The sequence below is a fragment of the Asterias amurensis genome, chromosome 11 (assembly GCF_032118995.1).
Source record: "Asterias amurensis chromosome 11, ASM3211899v1".
NCBI classification, from domain to species: domain Eukaryota; kingdom Metazoa; phylum Echinodermata; class Asteroidea; order Forcipulatida; family Asteriidae; genus Asterias; species Asterias amurensis.
The window spans coordinates 14,424,183-14,444,991 of NC_092658.1; the positions used below are offsets into that span (position 1 = coordinate 14,424,183).

Here is a 20,809-nt window from a genome sequence, read left to right on the forward strand (position 1 = left end):
GTCTTCGACAATTACCAATAGTGGCCACTGCCTTTAAGACCAATTTAAGAACTCCACCCCGCGGTAGTGCAGTTAATAACAATCCTAAAAGCTTAAGTATTAATCCCAGCCAATTCTCCATACCCTCTTCCCAGGTAGTAATTAAAAACCTACTACAGCAGAGTAATTTTTGGTATTCAGGGGACTACTTTGTCGCTCTGAAAAGAATTGTCCTGAGTAGAAAATTGGCTGGGATGAGTGAGTGAGTGAGTGATTGCATTTTGACCGAAGACTGAATTTCATGTAAAATTGTCCTCACAATATATACAAAAAAGTAAAACCTGCAAAACTTACGTGAATTACAGAGAGTGCCATTCCAGCCGGGTGGACATTCACAGAGGTATCCTCCACTGTTAAAGTTCTCAAAGCATGTACCATTATTCAGACAGGGTTGGCTTTCACAGGTACGGATTTCTGGAAGACAAAATACAAATAAAATATAAATATAAATATTTTAGTGAGAAATTACATCTTTCCAAAAAAACTATGTTACTTCAGAGGGACCTGTTTCTCACACAATGTTTTATACTATCAACAGCTCTCCATTACTTGTTACCAAGTAAGGTTTTATATAATTATTTTGAGTAATTACCAGTAGTGCCCAATGTCTAAAGCATCACACCTAAATATAAGCAAACTCACCAATGTCACAGTTGACTCCTCCCCATCCTGGAAGGCATTCACATAAGTACGCACCGGTAGCATTACTGAACCCTTCAAAACATGTTCCCCCATTTAGACAGGGCTGACTGGAGCACGGGAAGGCCACTAGGAATGAAAGGAATACTCTTATTAAAGTCATTGGACCCTTTCGGTTCAGAAAAAAAAATAAAAGTTCACAGATTTACACATGATTTACAGGGTTTACAGAAGGTAATGATGAAAGCCTTCTCTTGAAATATTAGTCCATGAAATGCTTGACTTTTTGAGAAAACGGTAAAACAATATAAATTCTCGTTAGCGAGAATTACGGATTTGTTATAAACACATGTCATGACACGGCGAAACGTGCGAAAACAGGAGTGGGTTTTCCCGTTATTTTCTCCCGACTCCAATGTCCGATTGAGCCTAAATTTCCACAGGATTGTTATTTTGTATATAAGTTGTGATACACGAAGTGTGGGACTTGGACAATACTGTTTACCGAAAGTGTATAATGGCTTTAAACTGCAAATAAAAAAATAGTTTTCAAACATGAATACTGACATCTCAATCATAAAGAACGTTTTCTTTAATCAACAGCAAGCATTTTTGAAACATGTTGGTCATTTTATCAAACTTGAAGTTTTAATGTTACAGCAAAATAAATAATGAAAAACTAATTTCATTTTGTTATAAATACAAACCTTGCAAGGATTTCTTTTTCTTCCTAAGTGTGATCTGGTAACCCAACCATTTTTTTTGTCCAAACAGTGGAGTTAATTGAATCATGCACACATTAGTTGGGCTGCTGAATTCCCATCAGACATATAACTTAATCTTAACACACCCACTGGTAAAAGGATGTATTGTTGCTGAGTTTTTGTTGTGAACTCGGAAAATTTTTAAAGGCCTTTTCCATAAGTAGAGAACTCACCTTGAGCGCAATTCAATCCTGACCAACCGACAGAACATACACAGCGATATTCAAACAATCCACTTCCTTCAAAACATAGACCATTATTTTCACATGGAGCACTCAAGCAGGCTGTAACAACTGCACAAACAAAATAACAAAGATAAGGTACAGACAACATCTTTCTAAAATATTCCGGTACACTTTTTTTTGTGATTGTACAGATTCTTGGGAAAACATAACCTGATATGGAATGCATGTTTTCAGAGGCCTTGTATACCTAATACATATTTATGATCGAGAGCCAAATTCTCACTGGTTCAACATCACATGCTAAATACTATTTTTGCTGTTTACCAACCACATGTGCCAGAATATTCACAGACAAGGTATACACACGCGAAGCAGTCTGTCACACTCATGCACAGGGCAATGACGCATGAGTAACAGTCTACTATGCATGCCCGTTGTGATGCAATCTTTGAAATATTGCTCTCAGGCGCAGGTAGTGTATTACACATCCGCCAATATTGCTTGCTATACATACACATTAAAAGAAGGTGTTGCACTTTCCCGAGCTCAATGATGCCTAACTAGGGAGAAGCAGTCATGAGCATATGAACAAGTATAACATGCTTTATTGTAGGTGGACGGTTAATAATAGCTGCCCTCGGTATAGACCTTTGTCACGCTGTCATCATTTTGGTCATGTTCCCCGTTTCCAATAAAAGTAATGAATGCTAACATTCATTACGCAACCATGGAACCAGACTATTATTTCGTCCAGCCTCAGTTTGGTTACAATGAGTTGGAATGGTGTAAAATCAAGGTGGCCACACCGTGATAGAGATCTATTGGAAGTTGACAAACAAGTTCCGCCAACTTTAGAGGGCTCCTTTTCTAGGTGTACGTACCATTTTCACAGTCCATGCCAGTAAATCCTGCAGTGCAGTTACATGTATATGAAGTCTGCATATTAGTACAAACTGCTCCATTCTGACATGGATCTGGACTGCATAGATCTTCAGATTCCAGACATAATTCTCCATTCCAACCATCCGGACAAGTACAGGTGAAAGTGTTACCAGACGGTGTACAGGTTCCTCCATTCATACAAGGGTTGTCATCGCAGGACTGGACCTCTGTTAAATAAAAAGTATCTTTAAAGCAATAGCACAACATCGGTAAACAGTATTGTCCAAAGGCCAACACTTCGTGTATCACAACTTATATATAAAATAACCAACCTGTTAAAATTTAGGCTCAATCGGTCATCCGAGTCGGGAGAAAATAATGGGAAAACCGACCCTTGTTTCCGCAAGTTTCGCCGTGTCATGACATGTGTTTCAAAGAAAACCGTTATTCTCGATATCGAGAATTGATAATTGTTTTAATGTTTTCTCAAAAAGTAAAAACATTTTTACGGAATAACATTTCAAGGGAAGAAGTTCACCATTACGTACTGTAAACCCTGTAAGTTATTTGTAAGTCTGTGAACTTTTAATTTCTTTTCTGTCATGACATGTGTTTCAAAGGAAACCGTTATTCTCGATATCGAGAATTGACAATTGTTTTAATGTTTTCTCAAAAAGTAAAAACATTTTAACGGAATAATATTTGAAGGGAAGAAGTTCACCATTACCTTCTGTAAACCCTGTAAGCTATTTGTAAATCTGTGAACTTTTAATTTTTGTTCTGTTCAGAAAGTGTCCAATGGCTTTAAGTATTATCACAGCATACACTATGAAATGCACATTGATATCAACATGTACTATTGATGGTTATTGAGTTTAAGGAAAAGTATACCCTTGGTTTTTTGGACAACTCCATTGTTTTAAAGACACTGAACACTATTGGTAATTGTCAAAGACCAGTCTTCTCAATTGGTGTATCTCAACATATGCACAAAATGAACATACCTGTGAAAATTTGAGCTCAAACGACTACCTCTAAAGTGAAGTAGTTTCCGACAAACAAGTAACTTTCCACGAATTTGATTGCGAGACCTCAAACTTAGAATTTGAGGTCTTGAAATCAAGCTAATGAAAGCACACAACTTCATGTGACAAGGTTGTTTTTTCTTTCATTACTATCTCACAACTTAGACAACCAATCGAATCAACAGCAAGTGAGAAGACTGGTCTCTGACAATAACCAACGGTGTACAGAGTCTTTAAATAGGTGTATTATTTCATTTAATGACATTTCTTACCAATTTCACAATTCCTGCCTGAGAATCCAGACGCACACAGACAGTTGTAGATGGTTTGTAAATTGACGCATGAAGCGCCGTTAACACATGGACTAGAAGCACACGTATCGATTGGCTCATCACAATAAATTCCTTCCCATCCAGGTGTACATGAGCAGAAGTAACCAATGGGGGTGTTTAAAGCTTGGAAGCACGATGCACCGTTCCGACAGGGGCTCTGAGAACAGGCAGTGATAGCTGAAACAATAGAGTCATTAATCAAGCACGTATTAGAAAAATATTCAGTGCGGGATTATTTTCAGCCAAGAGCGACTCTTTTTTTACATACAGAGTTTTATCTGCTATTCTTTTGAAATGATACCTGTAAATGGCGGTTATCTGCTGTTGGATATCGAATAAATAAACAGTAAACTAAATATTTTAAAAATTGTTAAAACATAATAAGCGTCAAACTTCCTACATGTCACATCAAACAACATAAAAAGCATTATTTAATTGTTAATCAATGCTTCTTGAAAATATGAAAAAGAAAAAAAACAGTTTAGGAAAACATTTAAATGGTGTTTAAGAAAAAGATTATAAGATTGAAAGTAGCTTTCTTAACCAGTTCACTTCGGGATAAAAACAACTTTTCTCGTTTCGTGTGGCAGATTGTTTTCAGTCAAAAGCAACTTTTTTTAAGTAAAATTTCTTGTAAATTAAACTCCATTTGGACACCCATATGAAGCTAGTTTCTTATTGACATTTGCACATTTTAATGGCTTGTTAATTTTTTACTTTAATTTGTTTAGTCTTCATTCTGAAACAGAATCGGATTGACGAAAAGCTGTATGTAACAACAGTCGATCATCGACCCACGTAAAGCATCCCGTACAGAAAAAAAACACCTCATTATTACGCAGTTTAATCCATCTAAGAAAAATCTTGGCTCATAATATCTGAAAGGAAAAGGTCTCCGACAGTGGCATTGCGTACAAATCCTTCCAAAGAGTCAATCCTGTTAAAGCTTGTGGTACTTATAACAATGACGATGGATAAAGACGATTATTCTCGGGTACAATGGGTTGTATTTATTTATTTAGCGGCTATTAAGCAAGAAACTGTCACAGACTGATCAAAAAAGGGCGCTAGATAAACTATCGTTACAATTCCATTCATTGTTCGTAGTGCCTTTTGAATGGGCCATCAAATTATGACCACAGGAACTCTGTGAAACATTTGCCTGTACCCACTATCTGCTACAGCATACTGAATAACTGTAGTTTATATGACTGCATGCCGCTGTGTATTGCAGAAAAAGCTTTGTGCACTCTTGTGTCTTTAGAAATGAACTGGTTAAAAAATTTACATACATATATATCATAAATATATAGAACAGATAAGGTTGCAAAAGCCACCCCCAAAAAAAAGCTGAAGAGAATAAAATGAAGTTAGTTTGTCACTACATGCAATGTGTAAACTAAGCAGAGGTAGAAACACATACGGTACAGGATTTGTGCTCAATTCTGGCTTGAATAATACAACCAAAAATTCTTCTTTATCCCTGACGCAAATCTCACATCAATAGATTGAGTTTGTTAAATCCTGTGCCCTATATGCAAATAGGAGTCATTCTCTGTTGATTCATCATGTTTTTACCAACAAACCCTCGCCCTCTATCTTACTTCTCTTTATGATTTTGCCATCAAGAGAACTCGGCAGATTCCCATATGGGGATGGATGTAAACACCAAGCTGTCAACAGGCAATCTCTCTCATACAAACATTAGTTTAAGGTCTATGATTATCAAGAAACTGATAAATTGTGAATCTGTAGTCGACAACATTTATTCTAGTCATTGTGAAATCAGTGGTTAGCTTGGTCGGATTTGAACCCACAACCTTGTAATTGCAAGGCCTGCAGTCTAACCACTGGACCACGGGTCAGGTGACTTGCATACAAACATTTTAAAAACTGAGTTTCAATCTGCGAGGGTTCGATGACAAAGTAAACAAAATCAACATGGAATAACCCAGAGATAGTAAAAGCTACCAGTTTGACAGTGTGTGTCTTGATATCCAGCCGAGCACACACACACATAAGATGACCCCTCGCTAGACTCATAGCATGTACCACCATTCAAGCAAGGCTCCATTAAACACGATGTCAATTCTGCAGTAATAATAAACACCTCAAATAATGTAGCAATCAGCGAGTAGAGAACTCAAATCATGTATTAATGCAAAGCATACATAAATGTAAATAGAGTAAGCATAAAAGCTATTGGTTATGCACAAATGTACAAAAGCAGTAAACAATCAGTTGTTCCTCAAATATCACCATGAAAGTAAATATCTAAATAAATATCACAGTAAAGCCTTGTTCATACTTCCTTTGAATATGAATGCAATATGAGTTGTGACATCACAGCTCCTTTTTCGCTTTGAATATTTCACACGAGTTGAGTCAACTTTTCAAATTGCGAATTTGTGACGCCAACATTTGTGTCGCATTTGGCATTTGCAGGAAGTATGAACTGGGGCTGCTTAAGAGGCAGGAGTACTCTTAGCAATGCAGTTTTGTTTAGAGAGTTTATGGAATTTGCCCACTGACTTGACAAAGAAACATTAAAGTAAAAAACAATGCTTTGTGGTCAACAAAATAACTGATATTATTGTAGATTTTTGGGAATGAAACCAAGAATGCCTCAAAAATGAACTTAAACACTGTGGCTAACCCCTACTCTACCTGAATAAGTATTCTGGGTTATTTATATGCACTACCAATCTTAGTAAATGAGGAGTTTGGCTTTATTTTTATTTGTCCCATCCAAAGGACAAAGCAATTATGAATAAGTTTCTTGCTCAAGGACACAAGTGCCTCGACCGACACTCGACCAACACTCTGCTGATCAGAAACACTGGAGTTTGAGTCCAGTGCTCTTAACTTTTACTCGTTAACACGCCCCCGTTCTACTTAATTTGGGGCATCATTTGTCAATTAAGGCTCGAAACCCCTGACAGCAAGCAATTCAAAACCTTAGTAGTAAACATTGTAAAGGCTAGGCCTTGGTGCCCTTTCAATCCTTTTGCTCATAGCCGTGCCCATTTCTTAGGAATATTACCTAAGAAAGAAATATTTACAGGGCATTCATTTCACATAGTCCTAGCTTGATATTTCACAGGGGTAACAGAGCCAAATGACTCTATGCCCCCTGGTCAATGCCTTGGTGCCCCTTGAACCTCTCCTCAAAGCCCTTTATTAAAAACAAAACTGCCCTGCCCAGTTCGCCCAAACAAGAACTAAATATTAAACTTTAGAGTCAATAACTGATGTGTTTACTCAGATATATAGGAAGTGGTGCACTATATTTGCAGGCAACACCCCTTTACCATTCAATGACCTGAAAAAAAGTTAAAAAGTACTTGTACTGAAAGCAACTCATTCTAGCGTGAAACTAACAATAAAGTCATTGTTGACAATAAGCACCACCAGCTATTGTGCAATGGGCATAACTAATAACCGAAAGTGCAATCTGAATGCCCTCCTTTCTAATGCATAAAGGCTATGGGAAAAATAGCCTCAAGGTTAGTGACTCAGATTCTACTCAAGCGGAACATAATTGTACACATTCCAGTCCTGGCATCAAAGCACTCATAAATAAAAAGGAAACAAATCAAACTATGAAGTGACTTACGAAGCTGGCAAAAAATCCCAGTGAAGGCGTTTGTGCATTGACAGATGAAAGACTCGGGCTGGTTGCCACGGATACATGTTCCTCCGTTCATGCATGGATCTTGTTCACAAGTTAGAGCTGGTATAATGGGGAAGAAAATGTGAGAATGGGAACAAATTATGAACAAAAATACAATCAAGAATAAGTGGTGGTTTTTGTGCTGTGCCCTGTCTCTGTTTGTCTGTCCATAGGTTAGGGTACAAAAGCAGTGCTTCACCCAAAACCTTAATGTTGTCATGCTGTATCTTAAGCTCAAACTTTATTACACATAATTTCTTTTTATAACTCTAGTCTGTTTTTGTGATGACAAAATATGTAATGATAATAATTTTGTTTTTTACCCATACACCGATGTGTGTTACCGATGCCTGTGATACTTTTTCACATGACTCAGGGAAGTACTGAGCATACAGCGCTAACACACATCGGTGTATGGGTAAAAACCAAAATTAATATCCTTTATCCCCGATGCAAATTTAACATCTCTTATAATGTAATGATGTTATGTGATTTTTTTGTACTTAAATGACAACATTGAAATAAACGTACAATGAAGTTAAACAATGACAGTGAAATGTAGTGCCCATTGGCATGATTCGAACTGGGTCCTAGAGGTGGAAGGCGAAGAAAGATAACAGTACACTACCCTAACCTGAACACCCAAATCTCTTATTTTAGGCCCCAATGATTTTAAAGCAATGGCACAATGTGGGTAAACAGTATTATTCAAAGGTCCAAACTTCGTGTATCACAACTTCTATATTGAAAAACAAACCTGTGGAAATTTAGACTCAATCGGTCATCGGGAAAAAAACACCCTTGTCATGACACCCTTGTGTCATGACATGTGTTTAAAATAAATCTGTTATTCTCTGTTTTCTCAAAAAGTAAAGCATTTCATGGAATAATATTTCAACGGAAGTCTTTCACCATTACCCTCTGTAAACCCTGTAAGTTATTTATAAATGTGTGAACTTTTAATTTTTGTTCTGTTCAGAAAGTGTCCAATGTCTTTAAGATCACAACCATGATTGACAATTACATATTGAAACAATGTTCAGGTATTATAATGCATTATAACTCACCGATTAAGCACTGAGCGCCAGTGAACGTTGGCGGGCACTGGCAGGCAAATGATTCTGGAGTGTTACCAGGGAAACAGACTCCACCGTTGTAGCATGGATCTCCATCACACCCAACGCCGGATACTATAATGGAATAAGTAATTCCCATTAACTTTGATGTTGATAAGTTGAGAAAACAAGATCCTGAATATGCTCTCATATAAACTGTGATCTCAAAAAGAAATCTTTCCTATAAAAGATTAAGATTACAAATTCAGAACAATAAAGCCTGGTTCATACTTCTGACGAAAACGATATGCGATATGAATTTGACTTGAATTTGACGTCGCAACTCCGTTTTTGAAGCAATATTCGCAAGAGGGTTGAGCACAATCCAACCGCTTCAAATTATTTGTGCAAATATGTGACGTCAACATGCGTATCGCCTTGCATTCGCAGGAAGTATGAACCAGGCTTAAGTGTACTCCAGTAGCTTCCATTGATGTCATCCAGGGTAACATCACACAAGTAAGATAATAATACAAATTCTTAGTACCAGCCAAGAACCCAATGGAGAGAAAGACAATAACAAGTTACATCCCCTGAAAGTTATCTCCAGGTTTATCGCAATTTGGGTGTGATACCTGGCTACACAGCAGTTAACGGTAGTGCTGGGCGAATAGTGAATTTTTGTTATTCGGATACCGCTGGCCAACTATCCGAAATTAACCGGATATTCGAATAGTTTTTTTTGCCGCTAGAGGGCGCTATTTAAAAAAAATAAAATTAAAAAAAAAAAATATATATTTTTTTTTTGCCGCTAGAGGGCGCTGTTCGTTTGTGAATGAGATCTTATGGGCGGATTGATATTAGTTTTAGACAGTGTCACTCGGTTCATTCATAAAAATGACCGGATCTAATTTAAAGATGGCGATTTGCTTTTTCTTTTGATCGTGATTGACTCTACGTGAAGGAAAACTTTTGTAATCTTTGAACAAATTACGTCAGAAATGTCATTGTTTTAACTCTTCACGGAGGTGAGCATAGTTAAATACTTAATATATGCTGTTTTATGCTGTCTTAATAGAAGTTTCATAAGGATTCAGACAAAATATTCATATCAGTTGTCGCCCGACGTCCGCGGATATTCGGATATTAAAGAATATCCGGTTACTCGGTTGTAATTACAGAATTATCCGGTTTGTAAATAGGTATTCGCGCCCTATGCGGATATCCGGTTAAGAAAAAAAAGGCATTCGCGGTTACGGATAGGAAAACCTATTCGCCATTAACCGGATATTCGAATAATTCGCCCAGGCCTAGTTAACGGTTGTATGGCTTCTGACTGGCACCCCGAACAAAGACATTGCCAAAATAGGGAGACTGCCAACATAGGGCTAGATAGCTCAGCTGGTAGAGCGCCGGCACGTTAACACAGAGGTCTTTGGTTCAAATCCCACTCCCACTGGCTTAACGACCAATCCGAAGGTTGCATCAATAATAGTTAAGTGTCTTGCTTAAGAGCACAAGTGTCACGACCAGGACTCGAACCCACACTCTGCTGATCAGAAACACCAGAGTTAGAATCCAGTGCTCTTAATCACTAGGTCATGACATGCCAATCAGACAACCAATGTTTGTTTGTAACACTTTGCACTATACACTGTAGTTAGGAATAAAGACAATGCAGTAACTGTACTCACAGCTTTTACAGTTGACACCTGTGAAACCAGTAGGGCATTGGCATATGTAGGAACTCATAATGTTGCTCTGGAAACAAAGGCCTCTGTTCTGACAAGGTTCAACACTGCATCCGAGTGCTGTCAATAAAAAAACATTACATCATTATGTGTTTCTTTGACTTAAACATAAAATACTGCTTTAAAGACACTGGACACTTTTGGTAATTGTCAAGGACCAGACTGCTCAAGTGGTCGTCCAAGTTGTGAGAGAATAATAGAAGAAAAAACACACTTGTCGCAAAAATTGTGTGCTTTCAGATGCCTTGAAGCTGAGGTTTCAAATTCAATTCAAATATTTTAGTGAGAAATTACTACTTTCTAAAAAACTACCAGAGGAGACAAGCGCCATTTTGTAAGATGACCGCTTTTATGAGTGTCATATATAAAGTGTGTTAATAGATAACTGCACACTATGCAATGTTGTTTTTTCAACTTACAAAAGGGTCGAAAGCCCGGTCAAATAACTAGGCCTGCGCGCCCTCTAGGTCGTATATAACTCTATGAGTTTGGTGCACTGACGGTAGTTGGCTCGGCCATGGTACTCCACTGACTACGGGTGTGAAAGCTTTCTTCTAATTCCAAAATTAGAAGAAATGCTTTCTTGTACCAAGGTTGCCTGGTTTATCAGCTTTTTATAGTTTTAGGGTGTTCTGGCACTTTTTTTGCTTGTAAGGCTTTGATTTCCTTATATTTTTTAATTGTGTACTTTTCTTAAACTGTTTACTACATATATGTATTTTCTTGTGCCATTTTTTAATAATGTTTTGGCCCTCGAACAGGCTGGTTCTGGAGAGAGCCTATACAAAATCAATAAATTATTATTATTATTATTAAATCCTAGTTCAGTACCTCTATATTCACAATTGGTTCCAGTGAACTCCATTGTGCAGGCACACCTGTAGGATGATGTTGTATTATCCAGGCTGCATTCTCCTCCATTTAAACATGGGTTCATAGCGCATGAGGCTTCCACTACTACTGTAAGGGGATTAAATCATAAAAAATACATCATAAAAGAAAAATCAAGGATAGTTATTTCAAAACACAATAGGGGACAGTAGGGAAGGAATGAAGCCCTGAGGTATTTCACTTTCGTATTGTACTACTTGATGTCCTAGATATGAGGGTCAACACATCAATAGGATTTTACATGTTAGTATTGATGGAATAACACTCAAGAAGGAAAACTTATAAGTTCTACAAAGTTTTGAGCTAAGTAAGTACAATTAATAGTGGCTTCTTACATGTGCTTCAATATTCAGTATTTACCTGCAAGGTACATGTATGTGGAGCTACATGTACGTTTTGAGTTATGAGACCTACTCCTTTGACATAGCACCTTGGAATGGCTTACAAGGTGCTGCGGTGCAACATTCTGCCAATCAAACCAGGAACACGGGGTGAACCCCTTCTCTTTTCGATAAGTGCACTGGGTTCTTTTACATGCAGTCAACAACACACAGGACCAATTGCTTTATGTCCCATCCGAAGGCCAAGGCATCATGGTTTAAAGTGTCTTGCTTAAGGACACAAGTGTCATCACAACCGGGAACCCAACCAACACTCTGCTGTACAGAAGCACCAGAGCTGATATGAGGTCAGTGCTCTTATCCGCTCGGTCACAACAAGCATTTAGTAAAGTACTTACAAGTTTCACAATTGACTCCAGTGAAGAGTGGAGTACACTGGCAGATGTAAGAGCTATCAACGTCAGATGAGAAGCACTGCCCTCCATTCCTACATGGCTGGTCTGAGCAGTTCAGTCCTAAACATCAGAGATAGATCAGAAATAAATCAGTGATAAAATCAGTGACTGTACAACCATGTGATGGCGTTAATATATTGGCATTCTACGTCCACATGTTAACAATAGACATTAAATGCATTGATGTCATCTAGCCACTATCTAAGAGGAATAAAAGTGACGGAACAATCAAGATGCACAGATCTGGCCAACGGTATTGGCCAATGATCAACCTCCTTTTGACCTCTAAGTGAGGGCGCCCTGCTGAAATGACGCCAAGGTCAAATGTTTACTTTATATATTAGAATTAAATGTCTGTAGAATGTCGGTTTACTTACGTTTTTCACAGTTCCCTCCTGTGAACATCGCAGAGCATTGACAAAGATAAGCCTCATCTGTTTCACCTTGATAACAGACGCCACCATTTTGACACGGCAAAGCTGCACACGTGGATGCTATAAAAGAAAAAGGCAACACTTAATATAAGAACAAGCAGTTATAAGGCTAAAATAGACAAAAAGATTTCAGGAAAGCAAACCAAGTAAAACACAGGACAATTATGGGATTTGAGGCATTGCATGTCAAGCTATCAATGTATTGGTTTGCGATAGCACCATGTATATGTGTATATCTACTTTCTGTGTCCTTTTGACACCTTGTCTTGCTCTATATTCTACTATTGCAGAGTACTTTTTTAAGAATTTTTAAGACATCTCAGTTCTGAAAAAAGGTGTCAAACTGCTTTTTATAACTATCTGGGCGGAACGAAGGAAATTGGCTGGGAATGCTACTTTTGCTTAGTGAATTGAGGGGGATTATCATTTTTAAAGAGTATGTTTGTATAATAAATGTAATAATTACATTGCGAATACTGAATATCATTTTGAACGATTTTAAACTGTACAATACATGATAAGCACTGTGAACTAAAATCCTGCAGAAACAAGTCTACAAGGTCACTACTCAATTGGACTTCAAAACCTTGACCCAACCCATTCTGCAGTAGATATCCTGAACCACAAATCCATAAATGTCACCGTGGTCAAGTGGCTAGACTACAGGACTTGCAATCACAAGGTTGTGGGTGCGAATCCCTCAGCTAACCATTGATTTCACCATGACTTGAATAAATCCCGTCGTCTAGTTACTGAATCACAATTTTTTTATTTACTAGTGTAACTCATAATCATAGACGTTAAACCAATGTTTGTGTGAGAGAGATTGGCTGTTGCCAGCTTGGTGTTTATATCCCTGTGTGGGAGTTTGCCGAGTTCCCTTGATGGGATGATCATTCAAACAAAACAAACAATCCATCAAGATTGCAATTAGAAACCAATTTAAATTTTGCACAGGAATCCACCATGCTAAATCTGTTTTGGTAATTGCAACAAACTCTGGTTTTAATAATAACTGTTCCCTTACCAACCCTTCATACTTCATTGCAAGAATGAAGTGTCGTGGCCGAGCGGTTAAGATCACCGAATTCAAACTCTGGTGTTTCTGATCAGCAGAGTGTGGGTTCGAATCCCAAGCCGTGACACTTGTGTCCTTAAGCAAGACAATTAACCATTGCTTCGTCCTTCGGATGGGACGTAAAGCCGTTGGTCCCATGTGTTGTGTAACGCATGTAAAAGAACCCAGTGCACTTATCGAAAAGAGAAGGGGTTCGCCCCGGTGTTCCTGGCTGTGGCTGCTGTATGCGCCGTAGCACCTTGTAAACCATTATAAGGTGCTAACTAATATTGGGTCTCAAAATTCATCACTGCAATAACCTATCTTTCTGAAAGTTTGTATATACTCAGCGCCTTGAGTACCTTGTTTGGTAGATATGTGCGCTATATAAGACTTCGTTATTATTATATTATTATTAGAATGGACTTACCTCTTTGTTGACAATGGAGTCCTATGAAGCCTTCAGGGCATGTACATGTGTAGAGGTCATCGTCAATTGGGTTACATTGTCCGTTATTAAGGCATGGATTAGGATCACATACCATACCAGTATTCACTCCTGTACAAAGTTACACACACAAAAAAACAGTATAAAATAGCTTGTCAATGACATGGACGAGTGGTCTAGTGCATGGTATGGGAGTTCTGGTCCCAATTTCTTGAAGCTGTCAAGCAGATATAATTTTGCTAAGCAAGAGTTAAGTGGAGTACCAGTTGCAGCAATGTAAACTGTATAGTATTTCGGTAACGTGTTTCTGCTAAGCAATATATTTCTGTGCTTAGCAAGTGTTATTGCTTACATGCTTTTTGAAATTGGGCCCTAATGACCAATTCATCGGAGTGTGGCTTTGATTCCTTGTCAAGATTTGTGTCCTTGGGTAAGACACTTAACCATAAATTGCTCCCCTTCACCCAGGTGTATAAATGGGAACCCTCTTGGCACTCCAAACTTTGGATAAGTTAACATGCCTGAACAACAGGGCCCAATATCATATAGCATGTTAGCACAAAAACTTGCTAAGCATACATAAGTATTGCTTAACAGAAATAGGTTATCAGCCAAAATTACATTAAGTTTACGTTGTTGTGACTGACGCCCAACTCAATTATTACTTAGCAAAGAAATTTGTCTAGCAGAATTTTCTGCTAAACAACTTTATGAAATTAGTTCATGGTTCCTGTAACAATTTTGTACAGTGCCTTGATCAAGCTAGGAAGACACTGCTTAACAAATCAAGGGTGGTCAGACTTAATTTAAAGGCACTGGACATTATGGGTAATTACTCAAAATAATTGTTAACATAAAAATTTACTTGTTAAAAGGCAAAGGAGAGCTGTTGATAGTATAAAACATTGTGAGAAACGAATCCCTCTGAAGTAACGTAGCTTTCGAGAAAGTAATTTCCCACTAAAATATTTTAACTTGGTTTTCAAGACCTCCCGAAATCAAGCATCTGAAAGCACACAACTTTGTGTGACAAGGGTGTTTTTTCTTCCATTATTATCTTGCAACATTGATGAACAATTGAGTTAAATTTTCACAGGTTTGTTATTTTATGCATAATGTTGAGATACACCAAGTGAGAAGACTGGTCTTTGAAAATTACCAAAAGTGCCCAGTGTCTTGAAGGGTGATCGAGCTGAACAGTGGTGTCTTTCTTTGCCTCAACCTCTAGGAACCCTGATTGAATTTTGCGTCGAGGACACTGTGGAGATCTGGTTTACAGTCCTGACCCGATTGTGTCCCTCAAAACTCATTTTTATGGCTAATGAATCAAACCTAGCATAGTTTTGGAGCTGTGGAAGTTAGATGGTAAAGGATTGTATATTTACCCCTGGTATTGTCCAATTGGATGCTGACTGACGTCACATTGACCCAAAAAGTATTATATTGCGTCATCAGGGTCGACCTGCAATGGAAAAAACAGACCATAGTACAACCACAACAAAACCGTTTCGTTGTAGGTAAATTCCTCACACCCATATCGCTACATGCAGTGTAACAAAGTGTTATTACTGTCTAAGGGGAGGGTTAAGCATGGGCCGAGGGAGTTGAGAAAGTTTGGGGAGTTCACGGTATGTGCAGTAGTACAAGAACCACGTACTATTGAAGACAAGGAAATCATCATCAGTTTCATTCACCCATCCTTCAACCAATAAGGACTCTTACAAATTCTCCTTTGTTCCAAGAACCCTCGCTGAATGGAACCGCCTACCAGTATGTATAAGAGAAGCTCCTTTGATAGAAAGACTCTTTCAAGACTAGGCTAGATATAATTCAAATGACCACTTTCATACGGGGAGCTCACCACTAATTTTTGTCCACTTGCCACAGCAACTTATAATATATCTTTGTGAGGAGTTTGTTGCAGCTTTCGACAGATACAGATACAGATACAATACAGAAATAAAAGTTTTCACACAAGCATGAGTGGAATTTGAAAAAATAACGCTCTTCCGCGTCCCATACCCGAAAGGGCCGTAAGGCGAGTTGGATATGGGGCAGACGTGCTATATTTGACTGTATTCCACGAGTGTGCATGTTATAACAAATTTATCTTCCAGTCTCACGTGCAACGCAAAGTTTAAAACTTCAGAATGTTATTTTGCAATGAACAGCATGTACGCGCACAAAGTTTATAATGTAATTTTTGCACTAACCGTATGGGGAGGTTGACACATTGACACTCACAATACGCACTGTGCAATTAAAAATCTAGGAGTAGGTTATAGGTTTTTATACCACCCTCCAGTTTCAGCATCTGATTGGTGGATTAGCATGAACTGGAAGATAAAACAATATATCAACCTTGATTAACTTACACAAACTCAATTCTCTTGACTCCTACACTGGGGACCACCCATAACAGAGTCATTGGCAATTCCTTCACACTATTTAAAGAATTGGTGACGGCATATGAGGGTCCCTCTGTACATTGAAGAGTTCGAAGCTCGTTGGGAAACGGACCCATCCATTGACCTAGAGGGTTCAAACTGCCAACTTCCTGTGCCTTCAGTAGCAGGCCTCGGAGATCGAAGTTTCCAGCTATTGTCACTGTGGGATAAAGATAAAAAACTTGCTGATGATACACATTTTAATAGTTATGACCAGATTTGAGTGTCCCTTTAGAATATAATGGACTGCTCCTGTAAGTACTAGTAGCAACGATCTTAACACTCTCAGGCATGATAAGGTTTGCCCTTAACTTGTTCAGTAACTGGCCAGAAGGAATAGTTTGTTACTTTAGTGTAGAAATAACCTTTTTTTTTTTTTTTTTTTTTTTAAAGTTGAACGGAATTGAACAATTTCACAGATTACAACTAGAACTATGATGAACCCTCAGATTTCCCAAAAATAAATCAAAACATTGTCCACTGTGCATTGATCTGAGACACAGCTAATGATAAGGGGCATGAAATGTCACAGAAAAAAGAACACAGTCAATAGACCCATAATAACACAAACAGTTTTTACGCCTACCCATCGCGCCTGCTGAAGCTTGTAGTTTTTGGACTTCAGCAATAATTAATGCTCCCCCTAATTAAACAACATGTTTTGCTGCACTTTTTAAAATTTGAATCATTGCCCATCCCACCGTAAAATTGGTCTAGCTACAACAACCCTGTTGCATAATAATATAAAATAAGAAGAGTGTGCGTGACAAACAATTTTGTGCAGTTTTATGGTCTGCCTATTTTGCTATCACAGTCTACACTGTAGTGTCACGACTGAACACCACGACACGAGCCCACTTAGCCCACCTTGTTGAGCTGTTAATGAATCCGCTTTTAACATCGGTCTCATCACTGTCACCCGAGAGCCCATTAAACTCAAAGTCACACTGCTGACTACACACGACGCACTACACTGTGCCTGTTCTGTGATGCTGCTCTCAGTCAACCTTTTCCTGATTTGGAAAGTATTGTACAACCTTGTTTTCCCAATCGTAGGAAAAATGACGTATCCAAACAGCGTCTATAATATCATTCATGTCTGTTTGCCAATATTCACACACAATTTCATTAATTTAATAAGGCAATTTACCTCGAAATCAGCTGTCTTGTTTCGACTTGCATGATTTTGACATCTGTCAAAAAACTTTTAGCGATATTTTTAAACGTGCGCCCTCTCTAGTCAAGTTGAGAGTGTGGTTGTTGCCCCCCCCCCTCCCCCCCCCCTCCCCCCCCCCCCTTGCGCCAGAAAGGAGCACACCCTTATTTTTGTTTATAAAGTACAGCTTTCAAAATACAGATCCACACTAATAATTAAAGGCAGCAAGAGTAGGGTCTATTTGTCAGGGTCAGTATAGCCACTGATTCTGGCCTGAAGATTGCTGTTGTTCTGTGGTTATTCAGTGGTTTATTTAAAAATAAAATTGGGGGGGGGGGGGAGGTTGGGATTTAACTCTTTTTTTCTCTCCTTTTTCTTTTTTTTAAAGAACACAAAGAATTAATAATGTTTATTTTATATGCTTTGGGTGAATTTCTGTTTGATAGACTTTTCTGACACTCTGTTAGCGTATGGTCTAGTGGATTCAACTAGCCATTGTTTGACGTCGATTGTGGAAAAAGTTCAATATCACTCATGCCGTGACTGGTTGGACTTCATGTATGTTTCGACTTGCGCTTTGTAGGTGTTTCATGTAGGTTATTACATTGATTTTATCAAGATAATGTTCTTACCATAGCGGGATGTCTGTCACTTCCTTATGGTTTTGGGTAAACCATGGCGTCTCATCACTAAATCAATATTATTTCGTTCACATTTTTGTATAGCCGAGAGTTAAGCTTTTTTGATTATCTAAAGTTTAGTTAACATCCGCACCAATAATTATTGGCGAATCAACAAATGTTGACACGCATGCTGCTTTATACCTAAACGTAGTATAGGATATAGAATTAAAAAAAATTCCACATTGACTCTTTTTAAAGATTTTAGAGGCGTTAGAAATCACCCCCACCGCCCCCATAAAAAAAAATTCATGTGTATTTTGGTAGGCCTACTTTTTATTCCTTCTTCGATCAATTTGCCTTCTGGTGGTGTGACACTTCTGGCCAAAAGCAAACTGTAGGCATACAACTTTGAAGTCAGCAGCTTTTTTCAAAAAAAGATCTTATGTTAGAAACAGTGCATGCTGACGACGTCCCCTTTTTTGGCTCTCTTGTTGTGTCATTAAAAAACAAATAAGTTATTGCGTGTATATGCCCAATGGAAACATGATGTGGAAATATTTCGGTATCCAGCCACCACGACTACCTTTGCACTAGTTTTGTACCAAATAGAATATGTATAATTTGAAAGAGTATGCTACATACTAATTTCTTTCATAACGAATGCAAATGAATTTTAATATAGAAGGTGCAGATTTGGAGCGTCTATTTCTACCTCCATGTTTGGAGCGAGCCACACGTAGGCTATAAATAACTACCCAAATACAAAAAAAAAAAAAAAAAACTTTGTCATTTTGTCATAAAAAAGTACTGGGAAAAAAAACACCCCACAGTAGTAGGGATAATTAAAAATATAAGGACGACATAAACTTTCCACTTTGTAGGGCATACAGAAATGGATGGGTAAAAAGACTAGTGTGCCTGATAGCTACTTCTTCACTCGTGATAACCAAAATAATGTTATTCAATTTCTACATAAAAAAAAAAAAAAATATTATATTTGATGAGAAGAAATGAGGGACCAGAAATGAGAACAAGTAGCAGTCACATCTTTTGCAAATTGAACTTACCATTTATAATATTTCCTGGTCTATAAATAGCTCCGTTTTGATGGTTAGGTAATGTGATTGTATATGGTAGAGTTGTATGTGGTTGTGCCTGCGAATCTCCATGTTCTGGCCATAAATTAAAGCAGCTACTTGAAGGTGCGCCTTGAATATAGGCGTTTGTCTTATAGACGAAAGACAAACCGAAGATAAACAATAGTGTTTCCTTTAGTCTTACATCCATCTTTCACAGCTTATAGTTTCCAACTGTCATCAGTTCATCATTGTTGAAAATCAATTGGTACACCAGTGGAGTATACGCCCTAAGGCAGTGTGAAGCAGTACTGTTTGTTGGCCAGTTCTTGTTTATTTTGCAGAACGCTAAATTCCAAGAGATATCAGCTTTATATCCAAGAGATGTTTCTAACTTCCTAGTTCCGGAAAATAAGAGCATCCAACATCATGTTAACCGGTGCACTGTAAACATGTTCACTAAACAGATCAATAAACACACTGACGTTATAAGGGAATGTGTGGTCCATCCATGTCCCACAGCTTAAACGAATTGTGGGTGTTTCTTGAAGCGTGGGGCATGAAGAGGTAATGGATTGTTATTTAAATGATTGCAACAAAAGGAGAACATAAAGCATGTGTACTGAGGGGTGAACGTTTACTGTCGTTGGAATTCAATTTATTAACTTTCACACACACGGATATTCTAAATATGGGGCTTTAATCTTGTAAAGTTTACTCTGTAATGATTTTATCGCTGGCTTAAATCGATTAAATCTCGACTCAAATAACATATTATAGCCCCTGACAACAAAACTGAGCCATACCACTGTATTATTCGGAGTCTTTACAAACTATTTTCTTTTGTTATGGGTTCAAGGAAAAAATATGAAAATAACGCATTGATAAAACGACCTCATTTTACGTGGCCTCTGTAAAGCCTTTTGAAAATTAAATTTGCGGTTGGTTTGTGCCACCATTCCACCCTTTTCAATATGAATGGAAATAGACCTTCATTATTTAGAGTTGAATAACTCACTGGAAAGTGCCTATCAATTGAAACTTAATGGCTTGAGAAGTTGGATTATTCAATGCAACTTTTGTATTTTAAAAAGGTGGGGTCTGTAGGCACTGGACACGTTTAGTAATTACTTTAAATAATATGAGCATAAAAACTTACTTGTTAATGAGCAATGGAGAGCTATTGATTGTATAAAACATTTTTAAAGGGAGCCGTTTCTCACAATGTTGTATACCACCAACAGCTCGCCGTTGCTCGTTACCAAGTAAGTTTTTATGCTAAAATTTATTTGAAGTAATTATCTGTAGTGTCCAGTACCTTTAAATGTGAACATCACGCACCCAAGTTGAGAACTTGCACGGTCTGCATGAATATGCATAAAAAGTGTTTAACTTTTGATTATGTTCGAAGTTCACTGAGAACGCCCCCGTCCCCCCATGAATGGTTAACATTACTTAAAAGCATTATTGGTAATTGTCAAAGACCAGCAGCAGTTCATTTTAACTTGGTTTATCGAAACCTTTGCATAAATAACA

At 37.9% G+C, this 20,809-nt stretch overlaps 1 protein-coding gene across 1 annotated transcript in view; it reads right to left on the bottom strand.

The window, feature by feature from the left end:
- The window catches only part of LOC139944191 (uncharacterized), an 83,196-nt gene extending 63,448 nt beyond the window's left edge, over nt 1-19,748 (bottom strand). The window contains exons 1-16 of the mRNA XM_071941158.1: nt 19,265-19,748; nt 16,347-16,578; nt 15,357-15,433; nt 13,954-14,082; nt 12,410-12,526; nt 11,976-12,092; nt 11,177-11,305; nt 10,289-10,405; nt 8,607-8,729; nt 7,483-7,599; nt 5,838-5,957; nt 3,807-4,043; nt 2,509-2,736; nt 1,616-1,735; nt 682-807; nt 334-453 (exon numbers count right to left, since the gene is read on the bottom strand). Of these exons, the coding sequence (XP_071797259.1) occupies nt 334-453; nt 682-807; nt 1,616-1,735; nt 2,509-2,736; nt 3,807-4,043; nt 5,838-5,957; nt 7,483-7,599; nt 8,607-8,729; nt 10,289-10,405; nt 11,177-11,305; nt 11,976-12,092; nt 12,410-12,526; nt 13,954-14,082; nt 15,357-15,433; nt 16,347-16,578; nt 19,265-19,484 (2,329 nt within the window). The 5' untranslated portion in view covers nt 19,485-19,748. The remainder of the gene's footprint in view (nt 1-333; nt 454-681; nt 808-1,615; nt 1,736-2,508; nt 2,737-3,806; nt 4,044-5,837; nt 5,958-7,482; nt 7,600-8,606; nt 8,730-10,288; nt 10,406-11,176; nt 11,306-11,975; nt 12,093-12,409; nt 12,527-13,953; nt 14,083-15,356; nt 15,434-16,346; nt 16,579-19,264) is intronic.
- Nucleotides 19,749-20,809: the final 1,061 nt, after the last annotated feature.